Source organism: Neophocaena asiaeorientalis, unplaced genomic scaffold (assembly GCF_003031525.2).
Source record: "Neophocaena asiaeorientalis asiaeorientalis breed wild unplaced genomic scaffold, Neophocaena_asiaeorientalis_V1.1 scaffold9, whole genome shotgun sequence".
Lineage (NCBI taxonomy): Eukaryota > Metazoa > Chordata > Mammalia > Artiodactyla > Phocoenidae > Neophocaena > Neophocaena asiaeorientalis.
The window spans coordinates 3311817-3335380 of NW_020171825.1; the positions used below are offsets into that span (position 1 = coordinate 3311817).

Here is a 23564-nt window from a genome sequence, read left to right on the forward strand (position 1 = left end):
ACACGATGGTAGTTTGGGCCAAGGCAGTCATCATAGAAGTGCTGAAAAATGCTCAGATTTAGGATATCTTTTGAAGGCAGAGAGAATAGGACTTACTGATAGAATAGACTGAGAGATTGGATATGGTGGTAATGGTAAGAGAAGATTCAGGCTGGGTTTCAAGATGTTTCATTTGATCAACTGAATAAATGGTACCATCTATTGAGAATAGGTACCATGGGAACAGCAGGTTGAAGGGGGAATCAAGAACTTATTAGTGGATATATTAAATTTGAGATGTCACTTGAATATCCAGGTAGAGATGTCAGGTTGGCAATTGGATACATGAGTCTAGAGTTCAGGGGAGAAATTAAGCCTAGAGCTAGAAATTTTTTAAAACTTCAGTATATAGAAAATAAACAGCCTTTGGGTTGGATAAGGTCATCTAGGGAAGTCCAGTTTTCTGGGCAGAAAGTACAAAGCTCCTGAGGCAAAAACATGCTTGGTGAGTTACCAGAAGAGTCAGGTAACTGTCCGCTGTGATGTGAGCAAATGCAGAGAAGATGCTCAAGGGTCAAGCCTGGAGAAACGCCAGCATTTAGAGGTCGGGAGGAGGCAGGAGATTCAGGAAGGGAGACAGAGACGGAGTGGCCAATGAGGTAAGGGGAAAACCAGAGAGTGAATCACCAAAGCAGTGTGAATCAAGTCTTTCAAGAACGATTAAGAGCAGTTTATAAATTTACTCTGCCCTCAATTAGCTCTATTGATGGAAGAAGCTGTATATGCTGTTCTATTCCCAGTGTTTAGTGGCACCTGTCACAGGATCAGTATTTGTTTGTTTATTTCAGACGATAAATGTGGCAGTCTTCAGGCTGAATGCATCCTGTAGGTGTGTTTTAGTTGAACTTTGGGGTTTAAAGATATTTTAATTGGTTGCCAAGATTTAGAAATTGGGAAACTTCACATCAAAACTTGTATCTCTGGTTCTTTTTTAAAAAATCTCCAGGATTCTCACAAGGCAGACCACAGCTGTTTGTGGCTGGGTGGCAGCTGCCGTCTTTAGAGGGGTTATGTGCTCTTCAGCTAAATTCCTGCCGTCTCCGGCGAGCCCTGGGTCTCCCCAGCCATGAGTGCTGAGTCACTCATTCATATTACTTGCTGGTTCCTGCAGATTTTGAGTTTGTACCTCTTGTTTAGTTAAAGAGGGAATGAATGAATAAACAAACGAATGAATGAATGTTTACTGACGAGTAATCTGGAGCTGGGAGAGGTGAAATGATGTAAGCTTACATGCAGAAATGCCAGGACTCAGCTATAGCTTCTCAGGCCAGGGCTTTTACCTAAAATCTTTGCTTCCAATGTCATTGTATTAAAAACATCCTAAAATAAAAACAAGAGTTTGAATGAAAGAAGTGTACTGACAAAATGCTATTTCCATGTTTGGAAAAAATAGAATATTAAACAAATCGTTTATTATGATAAATGTAAAGAAATGGTTTCCTAAGAACTGCTACACAGACTAGCAGAAGTTAACATCACTGCCCAAGGCAAAGTGAATAACAAACAAATGTAATTATTAAACAATATAATTAAGGTTAAAATTAGTATTTTACTCCATTAGTATTTTTTTGGAGGAGTAAGTTATGCCATTTTTCTCTGTGAATTATTTTTATCTATTCTTACATGTTTTAAACACAGACTATTATAATCATAGAATGACAGTTTATCATCATCCCTTCTTTTACTCACTAACAAAAACTGGAGTTTTTTAAGCCTCCTCTCTTTTGCCAGCTCCGGTGATGGCTAGTGGCTATTCAGGGCAGTGTGTGGAGGTGGACTCTGAAACGCAATCTGGGATCATTGAATGAGACCACAGTGCTTCATTTCTGATGTTCGGACATTATTGTTATGCATTGAATTGTGTTGTCCCCCTCCACGCCTCCACCCCCGCCAAAAGATATATTGAAATCTTAAATAGAATTATCCCTGTCCCTCAGAATGTGACTTGATTTGAAAATAGGGTCATTGTGGATGTCATTAGCTAAGATGAGGTCATATTGGAGAAGCGGGGGGCCCTAACCTAATATAACTGTTGTCCTTGTAAGAAGGGGAAATTTGGACACAGACTCAGAGGGAAGATGAGGCAAAAAGAGACACACAGAAAGACAGACACCTGCAGCTGGAGGCAGAGATCAGAGTAATGCTACCATAAGTCAAGGAACGCATGCACGACAAGGAACCAGAAGAGGCAAGGAAGGATCCTCCTGTAGGAGCTGCAGAGGGAGCGTGATCCTGAGGACACTTTGATCAAACTTCCAGCCCCATAACTGGGAGATAATAAATTCCTGTTGTTTTAAGCCACTCAGTCTGTGGTGATTTGTTACTACGGCCCTAGGAAACTAACATAGAGATTACCTTGTCTGACTCTTCATTTTATTTATTTTTTAATGTTTTAAAATATTTTTTAAAATTTTATTTATTTAATCTATTTATGTTTGGCTGCGTTGGGTCTTCGTTGCTGCACGCAGCCTTTCTCTAGTTGTGGCGAGCGGGGGCTACTCTTCACTGCAGTGCACGGGCTTCTCCTTGCAGTGGCTTCTCTTGTTGCGGAGCATGGGCTCTAGGCATGCAGACATCAGTAGTTGTGGCACGTGGGCTCAGTAGTTGTGGCTCGTGGGCTCTAGAGCGAAGGCTCAGTAGTTGTGGTGCACTGGCTTAGTTTTCCCGCAGCATGTGGGATCTTCCTGGCCCAGGACTTGAACCCGTGTCCCCTGCATTGGCAGGCAGATTCTTAACCACTGTGCCACCAGGGAAGTCCCTGACTCTTCATTTTAAACTGTGTTAGAACGTAGGTATCTCACTGGTGGAAGCTGTGTCCCTAGGAAAGTGGCATCAGCCATAAATGCCACAGATGTGCTATCCCTAAGGAAGACATTTAGGCAGATGCTGCATTGCTTGAGAAGCCTCATTCCTTTGCTTACTGAAGGCACTGAAGCTGATTCCACCTGTTCTTAGACAGGGAGTAATGGCTCTCCTTTTGTCCTGGAAGCTAAAGGTATATCATTCCTTAGCAGAGAATATCTTGAGCATTAGGAAGAATTTGGCTCTAATCTTGGCTCTAGGAAAACTTGGAAAATAATCAAAAAGTATCTTTAATGACCCTCTGGTCTTCTTGTGCCCACCTTAATGTGTCAGACTTCTCCTTGAATGAGAGTTCCGTAACTCACAGTCCAGAGACAGCTCTTAGAAGCCAACATGAAACCTTGGAGATCTTGAGATTGTTTGCAGTAGTCTGAGGGTATGACCACTTTTCTGGGTAAAGATTCCATAGTTTTGATTAATTCTTAAAGATGTATACTTCCCTACAACCAGCACATCAAGAAGAAGAAAAAAAAAAAACTAAGGGTGCTTGGCATGATGGTCAGGATCCACCTAAGATTTTGTGCCTGGGGAACAAGGCATAGGGATGGAGTGGGATGATGGCTCAGGGTGGAGACAGGATGAAGAATGTGGATTTAGATATGTTGAACTGCAGGGGACAATGGACCATTCACATGGGGCATTCAGTAGGCATTGGGAGCCATAAAGTTGGCAAGGAAAGGGCACACACGCAGCGTTGGGATTGAGCATCACAGAGGGGGGACTGAATATTTGAGTGCAGGTCCGCTTTCAGAGCTGATCACTGAACGTGGCCTAGGAAGGACCAACGCTGAGTCTCAGAGAGCATCTACGTTAGGGAGCAAGGGGAGGAAGAGGTGGCGTTAGAGGTAAAATAGGCAGGCAGTTTAGAGTGGTAAAAGAATGAGGAGCATGCCCTGGGGGAAAAGAGCAGGAGAGACCTCAAAGGAGAGGCTGGCCAGGCTTGTAAAATGAAATATTTAAAGAAAATGGTGAAGACTCATGCAGAGAAGTTCTGTGTCTGAAGTTCACCAATGATCATCAATAATCCCTTTTGAAAAATTGTGGGGAGTCTTTCTTAATTTATGCATACTTTGAATGGTTATGATTGCACTTCTGCTATGTGCCAGGTACCAACCACGTTAGGTGCTGGGGCACAAAGATGAATAAGACACAATCCTGCCTTGGGGAAACTTACTTGCTTGTGCAAGGACACATACTTAGAGGAATCAACTGTATATGGAGGTCTGAATAGTGTCAAGGGAGGCCACAAAGGGGAAGCAGTTGATTTACAAGGGAGAGTAGAAGTCATGATAGGGAAATGGATCTCTTATGCAGGAAGTATAATTGGTGGGTCCAAGAATTCTTAAAGTGTGAAGCTGTCCTGTACATTATCACGTCATAATATCTGAAATCATGCATTTCAGAATCACGTGGGCACACACACACTCCAACACCTTGAACCAAAACCACATTTTTAAAAAAAATTATTATTTATTTATTTTTGGCTGGGTTGGTCTTTGTTGCTGCGCGCGGGCTTTCTCTAGTTGTGGTGAGCAGGGGCTACTCTTCGTTGCGGTGCGTGCGCTTCTCTCACTGCGGTGGCTTCTCTTGTTGCTGAGCTCGGGCTCTAGGCATGTAGGCTTCAGTAGTTGTGGCATGAGGCTTCAGTAATTGTGGCACACGGGCTCAGTAGCTGCAGTTCGTGGGCTCTAGAGCGAAGGCTCAGTAGTTGTGGCGCACAGGCTTAGTTGCTCTGAGGCATGTGGGATCTTCCTGGACCCTCAGGGCTCAAATCCATGTCCCCTGCATTGGCAGGCGGATTCTTAACCACTGCACCACCAGGGAAGTCCAAGAATTAAAAGTTTTAAGAAACTTGCTAAAATCTCAGTTTAATAGTAAATATCTAACCAGAGAAGGGTTGGATTAATAAAATGAAGAGATTGGGGATGACCTGGAAAATGAATTTCTCATTTCTGACCTGATTCCATATCTTAAAGTTCTTATGTTCTAGTTTTCAATCTACACTGCTTTTTATAGTGAATGCTTCCATTGGTGATAATCATAGAAGCAAATACTTTGTTTACTTTTTTGACTACAAGCAAAATAAATACTAATATAAAAATGTGCTTATGCTGTTATAGTTTATATGAATTGTGATTTATCCATCTATTCATTTCTGTGTAGACAAAATGATTTATAATTTTAAAGTCTAATCTAATAAGCTTAGACAAAAAAGATTTAAAAAGAAAGAAAATGGAGTAGCTATTGAGGTAAATCACATATCTATAATTTTTCAAATTTTAATCCTTAAAATAATTCTATTGATCTATAAATGCATTCTTCTGCTTTTAGTATATAGACACATTTTCCCTTTAATATATGACTTGAAGTCTTGTATTTCAATTTTCATTTAAAAGTCTTTTTACTTTAAGATCAATTTTTTCCAAAAAACATACCCAGTCCCTTCATACTCAAGAAAAGACTAAGGTCACTATTTTGTAAACTCACAGCACTATGATTTCCCAAATCTTTTTTTTTTTTTAAGCTATATATCTTACCTATATCCAGTGATGTTAGAACTGTCCTAGACAGTCAGGGATTGATAGAATCCATAATCTTAGGGCAAAATCAACCCCAAAGCATTATGGGCTAAGGCATCCCCATTTCCTTCAATTAGATCTTTCATTATAATTCTCCCATTTCTTCAAGCCCAGGCTCCACCAAACTCAGTATACAACTCAGGTGCCACAGCCTCCAAAAACATTTCTTGAAACAATCAGCTGGAAGCCAGCTCTCCCATTTATGGACCCCCATAGAAGTCTGCCGTCTATCCTTCTCTTAGGGCCCGTGTCCCTTTCTGTCTTGCATTGTAGCCATTTGCTTTGTTTTCCCTACCAGACAGTGAGATCACCAAGGATACCATCTTGAATCACATTCATTTCTTCTCTGATGTGCTGTGTGTTAACTTACACATAGTAGGTTCTCAAGAAGTACTGCGTGTGTACTTAATAATTTCTGTTAGCCATGACAAATTGTCAGAGAGAGTGAAAAACCTGTTAAGTATTTTAGGAAACCCTTGGTCAAGAAAGAAAGCCACAAGAGTAGAAAATTCTTCAAGAGGTGAATCAGAATAACTGGCACATAAAAGTGACACATTCAATTTCTTCACCTTTGTATAACCTCCAGAAGATCAAACGTTAATAAAATATTTATCCTCAGTTGTCACAAGCCAGACTTTGATTTAAAACTCTTGGGTACATGAATGTCACGCCAGACCAAAAATACAGCACCATGTATTTTTAATTTAAACATGGATCCGTAAAAACTTTATATATACCTGATATGAAAAAATTAGAGTGCAAATCTCCCAACAGTCACCACAAATAAGAAAACAGGATCTAAAATCGATTGTTAAACGTCTGTAAAAGTACAACGACAAATATCCTATTTGAAAGTCCAATGTGGCATTGATTTGACACGTAAAATACATTCTCTTACCTTTAGGGAATCAAAGCAGGCGATTACTCTTCCATTTTCGACCTGGCAACTTTTGGGGGGGTGAGCAAATTTGCATTCCTCATCAGAACGGGAGCACGTTCCTCTCTGGAACTGTCTGCAGACTTCCAAGGTCAGCCATTTTGTATCTCTGACCGGGGCAACATTCAAAGCCATGATGAGAAAATAATTTGGATCCTGTTCGTTTCTGTTAAATGATGAAATCAAATCAAGTTCCAATGATTCCAAAACTATTGCTGTGAAAAATCCCACATGTAAGTCTGAAGGTAAGTGACAGATTGCTTAAAGAAGCCCAATCCGGGAAACAGAGTGAGGAGAGAATTTATCGGCAGGCGGTCACTCATCAATCAATATGCCCCACTCGAAGACTGCGGGCCGCAATGAAAGCATGCTCAGTGTCATCTCTGGCTGCAAACGTCCGAGTCGCCTGATCGTTTTGCAGACACAATTGTTTTTAATAAAGTGACTTCAATATCATGGCACTCCTTGGGAGAATATTTAGTTCTGATGCACGCAGCTATTGACGATGCTGGAAAATAAGCCACTTAGATGTTCAGATCTTAGCAGGATTTCTCTTTCCTTTCACCTTTTAAAATTCCGAAATCAAGCAATTGGCAAAGCCAGACAACTGAGGTATCTTCATCCACTCGTAAGGTCAGGGTAATGTGTATTTGATAGCAAAACACGATAACACAAAAGCTCCCGGGCTGTGGTTTCCAGCAAAAGTGACTTCACACAGGCACTTTTAAATCTTGAACCTGCAAAACACAAATAAAATATCAACTTACACCCAAACTCAATGGAATCAACACTTTAACAAACTATTTGGCTCTTATCTAGAATTTGCGAAAGTGCGGTTTAGAGCTTTGAGCTTTGAATATAGTGAGGAAAGTTATGCATTAAAAAAGAGAGAAAAGAATGCGAAACTGCAACTGTACTGCAGAACTGATCTAGGCAGCAGTCCAAAAGTTAGGAATGACTCAAACAGACGAGTGTGGCAGACACAATAATTAGGCATTCTGAAACAATTCAATCTAACGTGCCTAATCGCCAAAACAGTGTATTAGAACTGTGACTTCCAATTAATTTCACGTTTAGGCCATTGATTGTATTGTTGGAAATGCTGTAACCAATCATTTGGGATGTGACTCTCCTGAATAATAGGGATATTGTCATTCTGGATGAAGTGTGGGCTCCTTACCCTTTCCATCCTTTTCTAGTTTACAGAGATTTGAACTTAGAGAGGGAAAGGTAGATCTGATATTTATTCTCAGATCTCCTATACTTTCTCTCTACATTTTTTTTTTTTTTTTTTTTTTTTTTTGTGGTACGCGGGCCTCTCACTGTTGTGGCCTCTCCCGTTGCGGAGCACAGGCTCCGGACGCGCAGGCTCAGCGGCCATGGCTCACGGGCCCAGCTGCTCCGCGGCATGTGGGATCTTCCCGGACCGGAGCACGAACCCGTGTCCCCTGCATCGGCAGGCGGACTCCCAACCCCTGCGCCACCAGGGAAGCCCCTCTCTACCTTTAATACTTGCGTGATGTTAGTGTTCCTTTCTAGGCTGTAAGCACTCAGAGGGTAAGGGCAGTTTGCATATTCCATTTCTGTTTCCCTAGGGCCTTAGTTCATGGCTATTTGGTCCTCAAAAACTATTTCTCGACTGATTTAACTGATGACTGACTCACTGACTAAGTGAATGAATGCAAGTTCATTTTAGCTGAGTCCAGTTTAGATTTTAACGGAGTCACAATCTGAGAATGTTCTGTTCTGTGGAATGCTGGAGCTGAATCACATATCTAACACAATAAAAATATAACAAGTCAATTCAGATTTCTAAGATCAGCACGATTAGTTTCTTTTAATATCTCCAAGGGTTATGAAATTATTAAAACGTTAAAAATTTAACATTACTGAGTCAAGCATGAATGGAGGACAAATACCAGAAGTTGGTCATTTTTATATATTGGATATGCCACGGGCTACCTTAGATACTTGCTTAGCCTTGACGGCCTTCTAAAATATTTATAACTAAAAACTTAATGGAGGCTGGAAGTAGGTTATTTAAAATCGTCATGTACCATAGAAGTTCAGAGAGCAATAATTCTTGAGCGATTCACAAGTGTTCCCTGAAAAAGTAAGTCTCATGATCAATTAAGTTTAGTTAACTCCAGGCAAACCGAGCTGAACAGGCTTCCTTGCAAGAGGGCTTTTTTCGGCCTTGGATGAGTCTCTGATAGGGGAAGAGAAGCAGTGGCGTCTCTCAAGCTTATCTGATTGTGGATCACTTATTTAGCGGGACGTCTCCCAGGACTAGTGGGAAATGCTTCTTCATCCCAATACTTCTCTGACTTGTTCGTAGAAGTGTTTGAATGAGTTATAATTGTATGTGCACTTAAGGAAATTGGCAACCTGGAAAGCTATGACACATTCCTAGCTTCCCATTGTGAAATATTTGAGGGGCCAGACAGGCTCCTGCTTGTCTTTTTGGCAGGATTGCATTCCCAGCAGCTAACATCAACTATCTTAACTTCAAGAGTTTAAGAAGATGACTTTAATAACCAAATTGCCTCTGGGTCGGGTTTCACCGACCAGCCTGGACCTGCACCCTCATTACCTCAACCCTTACCGCTAAACCCTGTGAGAACAAAGCAAGGGAAGCAAGGGACAAGGAAACATTTCTGCTTGTGTGTTCAGTGGAGCTGAGGCGCCAATAATGTGGAGACAAAATGAGGGGCTGGACACACGTAGTTCATATTTGCCAAATATTTTGCAGCGTCCCCGAGTCCCAAGGACCTGGGTCCAATGGGGTCACAGAACAGCAAAGATGCAGGAGATGCTCTTCCTCAAAGCAGCACAGTCTTGGCCGATGCGTCACGTGTAGGAAAAGAAAGAGGCAAACACAGATTCATGCACAGATGGCAAATGAATCATTACTCAAGTCTTCCTAAAAACCACACGGGAACAATGCTCTTAACTCAATCCAGTGAATGGGGTGCACTTTTGCTTATACTTTTAGATAAGAAGACATTTTTTTCCCTCTGGGAGAAACGGAGTGCCATTTCTACTACTATGAAAATCCAACCAGAATTTAGGTGGTCAGACTCTATCAAGATGGACTTGCTTTTGGAAACAGAGGAACCAAGTTTCTGATGGCCAGAGTCCTGTGTAAGTCAAAATGTTCCACAAGGCCCGTCAGGTTGCACCTAAATATATCGCTGTCCTAACCGTTCATGAATCCACTCTTTCTCCCAGCTTCTTCTCTGTTTCTATCGCAAAAGTTACCGAGCTACTGTTACAAAGATATCACCTCTCTTGGGCCATGACAACCTCCATCTTCTGGAGTGGGCACAGCAAGCAGCTGTGGGAATGAGGAAGTGAGAATAGATTTAATTGAGGTCACAGGAGGCCACCGAAGGAGATGGGCAAGGATGGGCGAGGATGGAGAAGACCAACCTTTAACATGGTTATCAAGGGACAAGACTAAATTAACCAACACATAGAGCAAATTACATATCGGGTCTACCAGACTGGAGGCTCCTGGGAGGCCCACTAGCCACCCGTGTCTATTGAGCACTTGAAATATGGCTAGCGTCACTGAGGGACTAAATTTAAATGTTTTATTTACTCTTAATTAACGTAAATTTAACTTAAAAACGGATCCTCAGTTTACTTATCGGAAAACTTTTAAGTATGCTTGGGCCAACTTGAGTATATGAATCTACTTTTCAGTTGTAAATTTTATGAAATCTAAATACAGATCAAGTATTTCTAATAAAAATCCAGCATCCTAATTGAGATGTGTTCTAAGTATAAAATACACACTGATTTCCAAGACTTAGTATGAAAAAAAACCCATGAAAACACCTCATTAATATTGCTTCATATTTACTACATGGTGAATTGATAATATTTTTAACAAACTGGATTAAATATTATTATTTAAATTAAACTCACTTGCTTCTTTTTAGCTCCCCTCCAAAAAATTCAGAATTATATATGTAGCTTACATTATATTTCTGCTGATGGCGCTGTTGTAGGGGCTTTTGCATTTCTTCTATTAGCCACAGCACTTTCTGGAATGGTGGAAAGTACCCTGTCCTAAGATCCAGGGTTCCAGCCCTTGTTTTGCCAAGCCTCCTTCATATGACCTTAATAAGTCAATTTCTCTGAGATCCAGTTTCTTCATCTGTAAAATGTTAATGATAGTTCCTACCTACTTTACATGGTTACTGCCACGAAGGACTGATTACAGAAGAAACATAAAAACACTCTGTGAACAGTCAAGAGCTGTCCCAAAGCAAGGTGATGAAAGGATGAGCCGCTCTATAAATATTTACTGAATAAATCCACTTCCAGGCTTCCTCTCTGCAGTCGTTCCCTATCAATGACTGGGGTCATGCCTGGGGTGGATCTGCTCCAGCCACAGATTCTGAGAGCAGGACGGTACCTTGCAGATCAAAGAGCTGATTGCACGGGGCGCTCGCTCGGGGCCTCTTATCCAGAGCGCCCCTCATTTCTCAGACCATCGTATTCTGCAGCCGAAGGGAACCCACAGAGGAGTTGCCCCAAGTACACATCCCACAGTGTCACTACAAAGGCCTGAGCCTGCTGTCTTCCTCCAGCTGCTACCAACCCAGAAGTAGATGAAACACTTTTAGGGCCCGGCGGTCACCCTGGGTGTGATGCCGAGTCCCAGTATGCTGGTCGCAGTGGTGGGGAGTCCATCTGGCTCGAGGTCTTGGTGGGAGCACAGCTGCTGAGTAAGCTCCCAGCGTCCTGGGCGAGGGGGGAGCAGGGGGTGGCACTTTCTAGTTCACCTGCCCAGAGGGCTCCCTGTTAAAATGTGTCTGTGTGGAGAGGGCACGTCTTTCTAGTCTCAAAAAGCTGCCACGGGTGTCAGCTTTGGACCCATTCGATGCCGGGCGCCATTTGCCTTTCCTGGAAGTTTCTGCGCTGCTCTGGGAAGCAAGGTCTCTTGCTCCCATTATTTTCCAGTGTTTTCTGTTTAAGTTTCTCTCAGTGCTTTGCTTTTGCTTCTGTTTGCTTCGCTGCTTTTCAGTTGTGCTTCAGCTTTATTTCCAGCTTCACAATCAATCCCATCCCATTAGCTCCTTCCCAGGCAGAACCTGTGCCGAATTCTGAAGCACTTGTTCCCAGTTATTTCTCTGGCCGTTGTAGGTATTCCCTTCCCCTGTCCTCTCCAGGCATTCAGGCACCCCACGTTCTCTCCCCCTCCTGCCTTTCTAAGCCCCTCACAGAGGAGGGTATGATCTTGCCCTTGAGGCTCTGCTGACTCACCAGGCTGGTAGCCCTCACCAGCCCTGCCCCCCGAAGCGGGGCTCCAGCCTGACCTCCTTCATTCCCCTTTTTAAAATTAATTTTATTTATTTATTTTTTAAATCTTTTGGCCACACCACACGGCATGTGGGATCCTACTTCCCCCGACCAAGGATGGAACCCGTGCCCCCTGCATCGGAAGCGCAGAGTCTTAACCACTGGGCCGCCAGGGAAGTCCCCTTCATTCCCCTTTTGATGGCCTCTCTGTAGTCCGTCTTTAAACACTGCCTGGTAATTATTTTTAAGTAGACATCATTATTCCTTAATTCATGAGAACTGTGAATACTGATTTATCCAACTGTCTCCCCCCAGTATAAGCGCGTGTGTATCTAATAGACTGTTATTAGTTTCAAATCCTCAGGGTTCCGTTCAGTGCTTGGTATCTAGAATATGCTCAACGAATGTTTGTCCAATAAACTCCTGACCCTCCTCCAAAGAGCATTTGCATTTTAACATGGACCAAAGCCTAACCTAAGGAAATAAGGCTCTGAATAGAGTTTCAGTATTATCCTGTAGGAAAATTCCAGCGAGTGCCAGCAGCTTACCCTGTTGTTGCCAAGGAAGCTGGGGGCGTGGGTGAGGAGCTGCCCCACAGATAAATTATTTGAGCTTCAAAACCCTGAATCTTTAGGCCAGAGGTTTTCAAAGTGTAGTATACGTGGGCCAGCAGGCCCAGCAGCCCTTGGGAGCTCATTAAAAATGCAGGTTCTCAGGCCCCAGCCCAGAGGTCCTGGGTCCGAAGTCTTGGGGGTAGGGCCCAGCAATCTGTGTTTTGACAAGCCCTCCAGGGCTGACTCTGAAGCACTCTCAAGTTTGACAAGCACTGTGGTAAGCATTTCTTGCTGCCCTCCTGTGTGCCAGGCATCCTTTGGGTTGCTGAGGGAACCAAGATCTACCCTGAGTCGATCACAGGGTCTTGGGGTCACCGATTCCCACACAAACAGTTGCGGGAGGGCTGGCTGAGGGTTTCTCCCAGTGGCTGTGTTTCCGATCAGTCAAAACAAAATAAAACTAGATGACACAGGAAACACCTGAGAGATTTGTCCCCACTAAGACTTGATTCTGAGAATTTGAAAAATAGATTGTCTCATAGCTTGCAGATTTTGTTCAGGATGAAGCAGGCCTTTGACGGGGGTAAATAGGGCTTTGTTTCTAGGGCCCTTGTCTGAGGGAGGACCGTCTTAGGGGGCTGGCAGTCCTTGGTGGCCAGCAGCTTGGTCCTCAGCCGCGTGACGCCAGAACTCTCCACAGAGGGGCTGCTGTGTAAAGCCCCGACACCAGATATGACCAATATGGAGGTTCACTGCTGGGCTCATCTTCAAAGGAAAGGCAAGATTGAAGTTCAAGGATAAGGAAGGAGGTTCTGTAGTATTTCCTGAAATGCCAAAGGACTTGCTGTTCAACAGTACAAAGTAATCCCACGCTTTTTTTAGGGTCTTCACTTACGTGACGTTTCATCTTTCAAAACATATTGAAAACTCTTCTAGGTGTTAGATTTTCAGAAAGCTGTGACTTTGGACTGCAGGAAAGAATTCGCTGTGCACGTTCCTTCCTTACAGTAACTCTGTGATGTCACAGGGTGAGTTTGGAAAGCACGGTCCTCCACTCTACCACCCTGGCGACCTGCCCCAGGCCACGCCCCTCAGACAAGCCCGGGCTGTGGACCCCAGGTGTCCTCACCTTGCCAACGCTTTGTAGCCAGTCTGTACATTTCTGAAGGGAAACACGTCAATCATGTCCAATCTTGAGACGGAGACTGATTAAAACGTTAAGACCGCCTTAAGGAAAATAGTTGCGCAGCACGCAGCTCCTCCAGCCAACTCTTGGTCATCTAAGGTATTTTAGCTGTGTGCCAGACGGCGGCCTCCTAGAGAGCTGATTAGAGGATCCTTGCAAAACAAACCGATTTCTGAGTCAGACAGTCAAGGACTTATTATCCATTAAGTAATTTATGGGATGCCTTTAATTTTATTTTGCATAAATCTAATTACATAAAGAAACTATGTCTCCTTGAGTTTCCTAACTTCTAATTTGGAGAATCTTGGATTTCCTATTTTTAATCCTTTATTTATTTATTTAATTTTGGTAATTCATTTTCATGAATTTTTCCCTTTTTATGTATATATATATATATATATATATATAAGAATGGATAAAGAAGCCGTGGCACACATATACAATGGAATATTAGCCATAGAAAGAAGCGAAATTGAGTTATTTGTAGTGAGGTGGATGAACCTAGAGTCTGTCATACAGAGTGAAGTAAGTCAGAAAGAGAAAGACAAATACTGTATTTTTAATCTTTCAATTCTTAAAACACATTGTTGAAAAATGATTCTTCCTTCCTGTGAGTGGCTTGACGTCTCCAGCTCTATTTCTGGAGCTTAATTTAAAATATCTCTCCACATGCTCTCTCCTTCGGTCCTTGACTCCCTGTATCCTGCGTGTCAGATGCAAACGCCAGGGCTGGAGAGGAACCCAGAGCAGCGCAGGCTGGAGAACTGGGCTAAAAGCCACTTGACCTCCGGGAGTGGGTGTAACCCTGCTCTGTAATCACAGCCACTGAGAAGAGGTCCCCGACTGGGACCTTCCCATGGGAACCCCAGAGGACCAATAAAAATACAGAAATGAAAGCAGTCCCAACTGCCAAAGGCAATACAGAACCTCATTGACTTTTCCAAGCAAAAAAGTGAAGGGAGCAGCAAAAGTGATTGTCCTTAAAAAGATTTTTCTTTCTAGACACCTTAAGATTTTTTTTTAATTTATTGGAAATATAAATGAAATAGTGCTTTGAAACTTTGGCATGGGTTAGGGGTAAGAACAAAGTTTTCTACCCTGGATTCCAGTCAGTCATTCCTCTGTCCCGAATAGCTGTGGAATGTCACCTAAGCTCTCTGAGTCTCAGTTTCCTTGTTTGGAATCGTGGAGACTGGACATACCTAAACCATAAATGGATGTATTGCAACCAAAATATAATTAGTAGTATATTATAAGGACTCTCTATTTGGTGTCTAACCCTTGTCAGCATTAGATAAGGCATAAACTTTCCTTAAATTTGTGTTCATGTACACACACACACATACACATATACACGCACAGGTCGAAAGGACTCCTATTCACTAAGAATTAGACATTTCTGTAAAGCAAATGAAGTGTAACTTAAAGCAAGTAGAAAGTCTCTTTCTTTGATGGTGGTACAAAGTATGAAGTCCTTCAGAGAATGTTAGACAAAACTTTGATAGATGCTCTTCAAAAACTAATTCCAAACACTCATTCATTCTAAGCAGGGAAAGAACCACGGCTACCAAGCATGTCTTCATTTCACATGGTACTTGTTCTTTTGAATATACTTTCAAATACATTTCTATAGAGGAAATTAAACACCAGGGCACCCAAGCCACACAGTAAGTCAGATAAGCCAATGTTTCATAATAACAGAAATAAAAGGAGAAATTCCCCCACTAAAAATTTTCCTCTTGGACCTCGTCTCTTAAAGTACAAGTGAAAAATTCACAAAATCCAGAAATCATTTTAATGCATGAAAATTTCCAGCCCATTTTCATTGTAGTTTCCAGGAACAGGCAGAAAAAGAAATCCCTTCTTCAATTAGAAGAGATTTCTAAACATACTCCTGAAACTACAGCCAGATATAATATATTCAACACATATTTGTATTCAAATTATGTTTTTTCACTGCGCCTGTGTTTTCTATCTAAACATTTATCATTCAGTTAGGAGCTGTTCTTATTAGAATAAAAGCAATTGTATTAGATACCATTTAAGACTGACAGCACTTACCGGTTTCCTGGATGTCCAGGACCCAGTGGCTGCAGTGAGAACAATTATCGAGCTGCAGGCTGCAACCTAGGCCTGAATGCCAGAGAATTCTTCCCAGAACTTCCATTTCCTTCCCAGCCACAGCTGCTGGTGGCCAGGACTGCTTTTCAGCTGACCTTTTCCCTTTTCTCTCTCTCTCTATTATCACCAGACAAATGCCTAGTTCATCTGCCTGTACACGTACAAAGACCAGTGCCCCCTCCTTTGACAAAATTTTTGTAACGTAACTTTTATTACCACCAGATGAAAACATAACTTTTATCACCACCAGATGAAAATCGTAAATAATCTAGCCAACATGTACACATTGAAGAAGACTCAAGGTATTGTCATAACTGAAATATAACTAAGATATCAAAGGAAGTCATTATTTATAAGATAAATAATGTGTGTTTTAAAATGTCCACGCTTAGGCACAAATATGTTAGAAGACAGAGTGAAGTGGTCGGATGTTCACACCTTATTTTGTGTGACGGGCACAAGGCAGACTGACATGGGTGAGACAGGTGACGTGGCTTTTAAAGATGCCAGTCAGGTCCTGTTAAAGTTCCTAACAAGTTAAAGAACAGTCTTGACTCAATTTACCCAGTTGTTGTATGCTTGAAAAATTCAGTTATATTGACTGTCCAAAAAATAAAAAGAAATCAGAAAAAAACACTCCATGCAAATACATGAAACAGTTAAGATCTTGACCCAGATCCCCAGAACAGGATTTTTATCCACATGAATGTCCAGGAGGACACTCAGAACTCATGAGATACAGACTAGTTCTTTACTCCTAGGGAGTCGTATTCATTGCAAGATGTCAAAATCCTTTACTTCAGCCCATTACATTCCAGAGAGGTTGCCTGGTCATTAGGACAATGGGGGAAAAATGCTCCTTTAAATTTCCAAAGTTCTCTATAAGGAGTGGTGTCGTCCCCATTGAGAATAGTGCTGTAGGGTCTTAGGCTGAGTTAGTCTGAGGAAGTAGGCTCAGTTATAAACTATCAGGATCTTTACTCTGGTAGATACTGGGGAGCACTTGAGCTCTAGACAAGACCCCAACTGGAGGATCACTTAGGATGCACTAGAATTAGAAGAGCTCACAGGTGGTGAAATTGGTTGGCGATTCCAGCAATGGTCCAGGAGCAAAGGAGTAATCCAGGCCCAAAGTTATACTGCAGGGGTGGGAAGGAAAAGGACGAGGGTGATTCCATATCATGGCTGGGGTAAAATCATCAGAAAAAGATAGACTGGGGGGACTTGGAGTGAGGAGCGCAGGAAAGAGATTTGTCAAAGAGGACCTCAAAATGTGGGTCCTGTGTGGGCAGAAGAACACTGATGCTTTGCCCAGGAGGAAGGATGTTGGGGAGTGGAGGCAAGTTGGAAACGGGACATAGGGGTCGTGGTCATGGATACATAGTTGGAATTAATGTTCATAGAAATGATAGCTAAAACCACAGACTGGCTAAAATGGGAGAGAGAGAAAAAAGAGAGAGAGAGAAACACATATCAATATTTACATCTGTGTGTATATCTAGGAGAGAAAAAAAGAAAGAGTTGGACAGGGTCATGGACACTCTGTTCAGTTATTTAGAGGTGACAGAAAGAGGAGCAGGTGATACCACAGGAAAAGAATAATGAGAGACAAAAGAGCCTCTGAATAGCGCTGCATCCAGGGTGCTGGGAGAGAGATTCAGAGTTTCAAGGAGGACCAAGCAGCTGAAAACGCTCAGTGCCACAAGATCAAGGGCATGTGGACAACTGGTGGTGGCTAGACGCCATAACAAGGAGGTCACTGCTGACTTTCCAGGTGCCAGTTTCTGTGGTACTTGCACAGGGGGAGGAGGGTGTCCAGCGCCTGGAGCTCCCTGGAGTATCTGAGGTCGCAAGAACACCGTGTAGCAGCCAGGAGAGTTTTTTTTTTTTCTTATTATTTATTTTTGCTGTGTTGGGTTTTCGTTTCTGGGCGAGGGCTTTCTCTAGTTGTGGCAAGCGGGGGCCACTCTTCATCGCGGCGCGCGGGCCTTTCACTGTTGCGGCCTCTCTTGTTGCGGAGCACAGGCTCCGGACGCGCAGGTTACCCAACCACTGCGCCACCAGGGAAGCCCGCCAGGAGAGTTTTGAACCCCCTGTGCTCTGCAGGCAGATGGCCCCGATCATCTGTGCGCTCCTGGGGACGTGACCTTTGTGAACCCGAGGTTTGTGCACAGAATTGTAAGAGACCCAGGAGAGTGGCGAGGACCTGCTTCTCCATCACTCTCCGTCCTTTCCTTTCTCTTCTGAGTGGAAGGAGAGAAACACAACAGGAATGTGGGAAAACGCCAGGATGGGGCTGTGGGCCAGAGGAGGCACCAAAGGTAGGGGAGGGACGAGGGCATTAGCTCCAGGGGAGGCTCTGAGACCTGGGCCGACAGAAGGAGGGGAGCGACGGCGACCACCTGCTTTCCCGTTGGAGGGCAGGCAGGAAGAATGGGGCAGCTCTTGTGGCCCCTACATCTCAGCCGGGGAGGAGGTGTTCCACCTGCTGAGACAGGCTGAGGTGGGACCTGGGATGTTGCCCACAGAAAGAGAGAGAAAGCCGAGGAGTGTCAAGCTGCCCAGGAGGCACCACCTGAGTGGGACAGCGTGAACCTGTTCTGAAATGAATGATTTCTCCATCTATCCTTGGCAACCTCAGAGCAGGGGCAGAGAAAGGATGCTACCGAATTCAAAGGTCCAGGCCTCGGAGGTGGGACAATTTAAAGCAACACAAAGGGTGGAATTCTAACAAGAGGATGTGCAGAGGTGGCTGAAGCCGAGGAGGTGGGTGAAAGGGCCATACTTCTCTCCTTGCAGAAATTGTATCTGTTATCCCGTGACTGGGTCTGAGTGCATCATGAAGTATCTGTGTGTGTGTGTGCGTGTGTGTGTGTGCGCATGCGGGCGTGAGTGATGTCAGAAGTGCGCACGGCTGGACTCCCCAACCAAGAGGTTCTAGATCAGTCGTGGGCTCAGCACATAATAATCACATGTGATCTGCGAGTGAGTGAAGGGCCAGTGGCTTCCCTTGGGTGCGAGTGAATAGCTGCGGAAGGTGCCATAGGAGGTGCGCACATGTCAAGAAGGAAGAGGCAGGTGTTGGAAGAGGCCGGTGGGCAGAGGCAGCTGATAGCTTCCCTGGTTGACAGCACTAGCCTGGGGGTGAACAGCGAGATAAGACCCAGGGACTAACTTAAAACAAATATTTATGGAGAAGCATTTGAGATTATGGTTTTCAGGTGAAAGGTAATAACGATGAGAGCATTCAAAGAGTTTATGCCTCATGGCCAGTGTTACTTGGAGGAGGCTGGCATATCTGTGGATGGTGAATGGTGGTGCTGAGGAAAGGGCTAGAACACAGGCAGTTTGGCTGCAAAATCCACCAGGCCTCTGCTTCACCATTCTCTTCTCCAGTTTAGAGCTTTAAGCCCACTGGATGGTGATGACTCCCAAATGTGTATCCCTTCTCTCTCTCTCCCCTCCTCCTTCCCTCCCTCCCTCTCTCTGCTAGCCCACCTCCCATCCATTAGGAAGTTCCACTGGCCCTACCTTTCTAATAGATCCAGAACCTAGGCCCTTCTCTCCACCTCCCCTGCGGGCACCTTCAACAACACCATTACCTCTCCTGTAGGTTAATGCAGTAACCTCCTAACGCTTGCCTCCTGCAGGCCCATCTCATATGATTCTGACAAATCCCTTGCAAACATAATCAGATCACATCACTTCTCTGCCAGACGCCTCCAGTGGCTCCCCACCTCCCGCGTGAGAAAGCCAAGAGCCTTGTGATAGCCCGTACTGACCTCCCGGATCTGCCCACACCTTCGCTGACCTCCTCTCCTCTTGTCCACTCCCCCTCAGCCACCCTTGCCTCTGGCTGGGCTTTGAGTGGCCAAACATGGGCCTGCCTGGGGCTTTGACCTGCTCTTCCCCTGCTGAGAATGTACCTCTCCCAGATGTTCAGATATTAGCCTGGGGTAGGCCATTCCTGATGTGATATTGTTTCAGCCCTACCTCCTCACTCCAGCTCACCCTGCTTTATTTCCCTCCAGAGTCCTGATCATTATTTTACACTCACATATTCACCTACTTATCTGTTCATGTTCTCCCCCAACCACAGTGTGATGTCCGTGAGGGCAGGGTCTGTCTGGATCTAGTGCAACACCAGAACTTTAGGACATGGTAAGCACGCAGTAAATATCTGCTGAATGAGTGAGTGGCTGCGCAAATAAGTGAAAGAACGTACTACACAGCGCACAGTTTGTGCTGCCTTTATGGTTTGCTTTGTTCCATCTTCACGATGTGGTTTGTAATATTCCTCAACCATTGTTCTTGTGGTTAGCCCTCTGGGACTCTGATTTCTTAGGTTTAAAAATGGAGAGGGTGCGACAATTTCGAAGGCCACTTCTGTCCTTCAAGTTCTGTGATTGTGCAGTGATTGGCAAGGCTGGTTTAAGGAGAAATGTATTTTTAGGAACTCTTCTGGAAATCTTATCAGCTCGGCTGGGTTTGGCCTAGATTTGTTAGCTGGCTGTTCGAGCCGGGGGATCTAACAGGAACATCAGTGCGGGGGTTTGGGGGGAGCCTCTGGGGAGCTCGTTGTGTTCCTGCTCCAGAGTTCAGATCGAGGGGGCGTCCAGGCGGGGTGGAGAGGTGGCGGCTCTGTACTCAACACCCGGCAACGAGCAGCTGTTGAATACTTCAGCCCCAGGCTGCAAAAAGGACACAGATCTAGGTCTTGGGACCCCAGAGATTTAATTGTTCTTCTTTACATTTTCTCTTCTGAGAAAAGAACAGCACACAGAATGCTACTGTAGCCCCAGAACTCAGCCACACCCCAGCCCTGTCTTCACGGTGTGGTGGTGGGAGCTGCTCTGCTCTCAGACCTCCAGGAGGCTCTCGAATTTTCTGAACGGAAGCAATACGGGCTTCTGAAGGCTGTCAGCCGAAAAAGGTTGCTAAAAGTGGACGTGAATATGTTTCTTGATAAGACTGGGCTCCAAGAGGCCGTGCCCCAGCCGCGGTATTCTCCAGCAAGTTAAGGCACAATTTGTGAGCCACACGGACCCTCAACACAGGGTACCCTGGGGGGTTAACGTATCTCTGAAGGCAAACCAGAGAGAGCGGGCTTTCCTCCGTCCTGGTCCCCTGAGCCAACGGCCATTTCTAGCTAGGTCCCATTCTTCTCGAGATTTGTAAGCTGATGTTGACTACGTCACAGAGAGGTTCTGCTGGGAAGAACCTTCCAGCTTTCCATTTTCTTTTCACATCCAACCCCACCCCACTAACTATGGGGAACACAATCATTCTGTCACAGAACCAGATATGGGGTCTGTGGATTGGATGCTCCCAGGGTTCAGAAGATCCCAGAAGGATGCAGAGTGCTACTTGTTTGTTTGAACGCTGTGGGAAAGATACCAGCAGGGTCAGGCATGCAGGTGATGGTATTTCATTAATATTTAACCAAATAAAAATTTCCCTACAGAGCACCATTTGACTTCAGCAGAAAAACAGAGCCCAGGAATTCAGGATCAGGGAGAGGTCAATCTATTAAAATAGGATTTTAGTTTTGTTGTCATTTCACTGACCCTAGAAGTTAAAAAAAAAAAAAATCAACTTCCTGCCACACTTTTAAAAATCGCCATTGACAAGGCACGACTCAAGTCGCAAGTACAAAGCAGGCTACAAAGATGGTGTGTCAACAGTTCCTCTTATCTTTCAGGAGATGGAGCTAGAATCGAGATCAACAACAAATATTTACTGCACTTAAACCCGGAGCTCTGAGTAATAAAGAAGGACAAACCTGGCAACCAAAGGGATATTCTGTAAAAAATGTATGGCACTCTGATACGGGGCGTTATCAGGTCCCGTGATTCCTAATTGCTGGAGGCAGGTAGCATCCGCTCACGATTTGTTAAATCAAGCTCGCCCTCCCGTTCCTTCCTTCTTTTGTTGCCTCTCCGCCCAGACAGGGCGCTCCTCCGAGGCTAATCACCACTCTGGCTCTGCTTCCCCGCTGTCGCCAGTTGTCATTATTTCTAAGCGACGTCACCCTGTGCTGTGTCACCATGGCAACAGCAGGCCACCACTTTGAGGCGTGCAACAGGGAAATGAGAAAAGGAAAAATAGTCACGGGCTGAACCGCTCCTGGTCACGAGCAACTTCTGAGGTGGCAAACGTGTTTCTTCCCATTTTATGGAAGGGGAGACTGAGGAAGGGCTCAGGCTCTCCCGCATTCCTGTGAACGGAGGAGCAAAATGTAAAACCTGATGACCACACCCATGGAGGTCACTCAGCCATTTCAACAAACAAACAGAAAACAACAGAGAGGGTGGGTGCTTTGGTATTTTGTAGATGAGCCAAAAGATCCATAGACATCTATTTTAATGTACAAAACACTGCTCTCTTAACTACATCTTTTGCACATTTTTTTCAAACACACAATTCTTATTTCAATGTATGTAGTATTGCTTTCCCGGGTCTACTGACCTGTGGACTCAGCTCCTTAGTTCTCCTCTGCCAACTGCATTTCTTTCAAAAACATCCATTTTCCTTTAAGAGATTTTTAAGAGACGTACTGCTGAGTCAGAAAACGAATAACCTGGTATAACCTGTCATACCACCCTCAGGACAAGCTCTCAAGTTACCTGTTCATTATTTTTCAAAATGATTTTATCACCTGTGTTCCCATGTGCATACTTCAACTGCTCTTCTAATGCTGCTTATTCCTGAAACTGGTCTGTCCTCCTTCTCTAAGAGAACCAATAGCTTTGAATCAAACCAAATCTGACAAGATAAGATGAGAGAGAGGAAAAAAGAGTCTGAAAAACACCTTCACTGGTATGCAGATCATCCCATGGTCACCCACTTATGCTCTTTGCCTATTCCAGTACCTGAAATCTTTTTTTTTTTTTTGTCATTAACACTATGTATGAAAAAGCAACTTGTCCATGAAGTAATGCTTTTACGTTTAAAGTATGATTTTCCTAATGCAGTCTCTTTGTAACAGGGATGAACTTGGAAATAATTTTTATGATGCCAATAAAACTTTATTGTGTAGATGTAAATGATGTTTTGCTTATTGGAATGGGTCTTCTTGGCAGCAATCAGAATGACTTTCTTAGAATTTAACAGAAGTGTGCCTCTAAATGAGACATGGATGGTTGACTTAAATCCAGGCTTCTATTTTTTTTTTTTTTTTATGATTTTGCAAATCCAGGCTTCTGAGAGTCAAGAGATGCAGCTTACAAAACCACGTGCCCTTGAGCCAGCCTTTAAACTTGAGAGTTCCTTTGCCCCATCAATAGTAGGTTGTTTCTAAGACTCTGCTGATCAACTGTCTGTGAAAACATTGGAAGACTTAACACAGAACACTAGTGTGAAGATTTCATCCCTGGGGTCCTTCCGGAGCCATGGCAGGAAGATGGCAACTGACGGTGGAAACCTTGGTGAAGGCCAGTGATAACCCTGCAGCGCTTGGCAGAGATGATCTTGTTTGCCTCGCTTTTCCCAGGAAGAATGACTCAGCAGCAAACATTTATTAGGCCGGGCTCCGTGCTCTTCACTGGGCCGGACACTATAACCAACTCCCCATCACCTCTGCTAACAGGTGTTCCCAGGTCTCATCCAGCTTCGCAAATGCTAGTTCTGATATGTTCAAAGAAAACTGATAATAAAGATCCCTGTCCCCAAGCCAGCAGTTTTAAGGGTTCACTCATATTTGTCTTAAGGTGATGCTTTAGGCTACTCAAAGGTGGCCTTCAGGAAAAGCACCACTCTGCTCACAAGAGCAGAAAGAAGATGGAGTGTTTGAACGCACAAGGCCATGGGTAGATTCCGGACAAGTTGTGGATAACTGGCTCAGCTCTCCTCAGTCCCCACCAAAAACACAGTTAGCTCCTCAGGTTCCAGGCAGTTTCCAGAAGGAAAGGGCAACCAGTATTTCTTTTTCCAAAGTGGAAAAGTATAAAAGGTAAAGACCCTCTGATATGAAC

The 23564-nt window shown here is 44.0% G+C and overlaps 1 protein-coding gene across 4 annotated transcripts in view; it reads right to left on the reverse strand.

The window, feature by feature from the left end:
- MBNL2 (muscleblind like splicing regulator 2) overlaps positions 1-23564 on the reverse strand; it is a 151884-nt gene that overhangs the window by 95135 nt on the left and 33185 nt on the right. For all 4 annotated transcript variants that reach the window (XM_024739648.1, XM_024739656.1, XM_024739632.1 and 1 more), the window contains exon 2: positions 6379-7154. In XM_024739648.1, the coding sequence (XP_024595416.1) occupies positions 6379-6552 (174 nt within the window). In that variant the 5' untranslated portion in view covers positions 6553-7154. The remainder of the gene's footprint in view (positions 1-6378; positions 7155-23564) is intronic.